This window comes from Mizuhopecten yessoensis, unplaced genomic scaffold (assembly GCF_002113885.1).
Source record: "Mizuhopecten yessoensis strain PY_sf001 unplaced genomic scaffold, ASM211388v2 scaffold9943, whole genome shotgun sequence".
In the NCBI taxonomy this organism is placed as follows: Eukaryota; Metazoa; Mollusca; class Bivalvia; order Pectinida; family Pectinidae; genus Mizuhopecten; species Mizuhopecten yessoensis.
The window spans coordinates 7,910-9,263 of record NW_018408300.1 but is presented as its reverse complement, the minus strand read 5'-3'; the positions used below and the strand labels follow the sequence as shown (position 1 = coordinate 9,263).

The 1,354-nt window shown below is 40.7% G+C and overlaps 1 protein-coding gene across 1 annotated transcript; it reads right to left on the bottom strand.

Moving 5' to 3' along the window:
- Positions 1 to 118: 118 nt before the first annotated feature.
- Positions 119 to 1,246, bottom strand: LOC110459035 (multiple coagulation factor deficiency protein 2 homolog; the record flags this gene model as incomplete). The annotated part of the gene is made up of 3 exons (XM_021511063.1): positions 1,039 to 1,246; positions 711 to 791; positions 119 to 291 (listed from the first exon to the last, which is right to left on the bottom strand). Coding segments are annotated over exons 1-3 (379 nt in total), but the record flags the coding sequence as incomplete, so codon positions are not given.
- Positions 1,247 to 1,354: the final 108 nt, after the last annotated feature.

The following is a 1,354-nucleotide window of genomic DNA, read 5'->3' as shown; positions in this document are numbered from 1 at the left end:
AAAGTATTTGACCCTTCACCACATCTCTGGATGTGAGGTTTTTGACCCAACCCATTAACTGTGAAGTACTTGACCTTTGATCCCTTACCTGTAAAGTATTTGACCTTTGATCCCTTACCTGTGAAGTATTTGACAGCCTGTTCGGACCGTTGCTGTTGCATCAGTTGTATTTGCTCCCCCGTCTTGCCTAACTTTTCGTTGTCTTTAATTTTCACCGCGGGTACCATGTGTGTCAGTGCCGACAAGATTTCCAGTCCGTCCAGCTTAGTATCGTTGTTGGTGTCGTGTAACCTGTCAAAACCGGAAACCTCAGTTTATCGACTGTAAACCTGTTCATGTTTAACGTGGTACTATTTTGTGAAGAAGGCACGGCTATCTCTTCCAGAATGAGTTAAATGACATGTCATAACGTGTACATACTCCTCGGGTTATAACAGTTAGTACAATCAATGTAATATTAGAAGTTTCGAAATAGACATGTAGCTGCTATAATGATATAATAGAGTATCATGACACTTTCATATCTAGATTTACACGAGTTTGTGAGACCCGAGATTGACTGCGACCTTGACCTTGTATTTGTAGAATGTCTAAAACGTCTGAAGAGGTTATTGTTCGGTCAAATTATTCATATATTGGAATAAATCACAGAATTTATCAATTCGTACTTCTGCACGAAAATGCTAAAATTAACGAATAGAGATATTTACCGAAAGTAGTGAAACTCCATCTCCTGTGGCGTCATCTGGCGATCCGTGTTGATCTGGTCCTTCAGATGCTCCTTCAAATGACTGCAGGGAAGAGACAAGTAAGGGTTCAGTCGGAGGAGGCATTTTTGTACGGCAAAAATAAGAGACAACCGCAGTTTCAAATCTACACACGAGGATCTGTACTTTTAACCTAGTTGTCCAGTACGTGACTAACGTCGATTATATTCGAAATAATGGTAACATTTTTTTTTTAAACATGATTTTTTTTTGTTTCTGAGGGACATGGTTGTTGGTTATTCATAAAATTAAGTACGGGTTGGTTACTTACGCCTCGTCCTGTGTGACCTTGGGGTCATGGAAATCAGTGACGGTGGTGCCCCCATTGTCCTGGTGACCTTGATGACCTGCCGTGGAGGGAGTCAGGCACAGCAGCAGTAGCACGAGCACTGTCATTGTTTCTGCGGGCTAAAAAGTAAGCAAAAACGTTATGAAGTCTGTCTGTAAACAAAGCTTAACAAAAATGTCATGGTGTATCTATCACCATTTCTATATTAGAATGTTTCAGCCCATACAGGCAATTTCATAATGTCCACGTACTACCCACAAAGCACAATAATTTATAGGGAGCCATCCGTCAACAAACA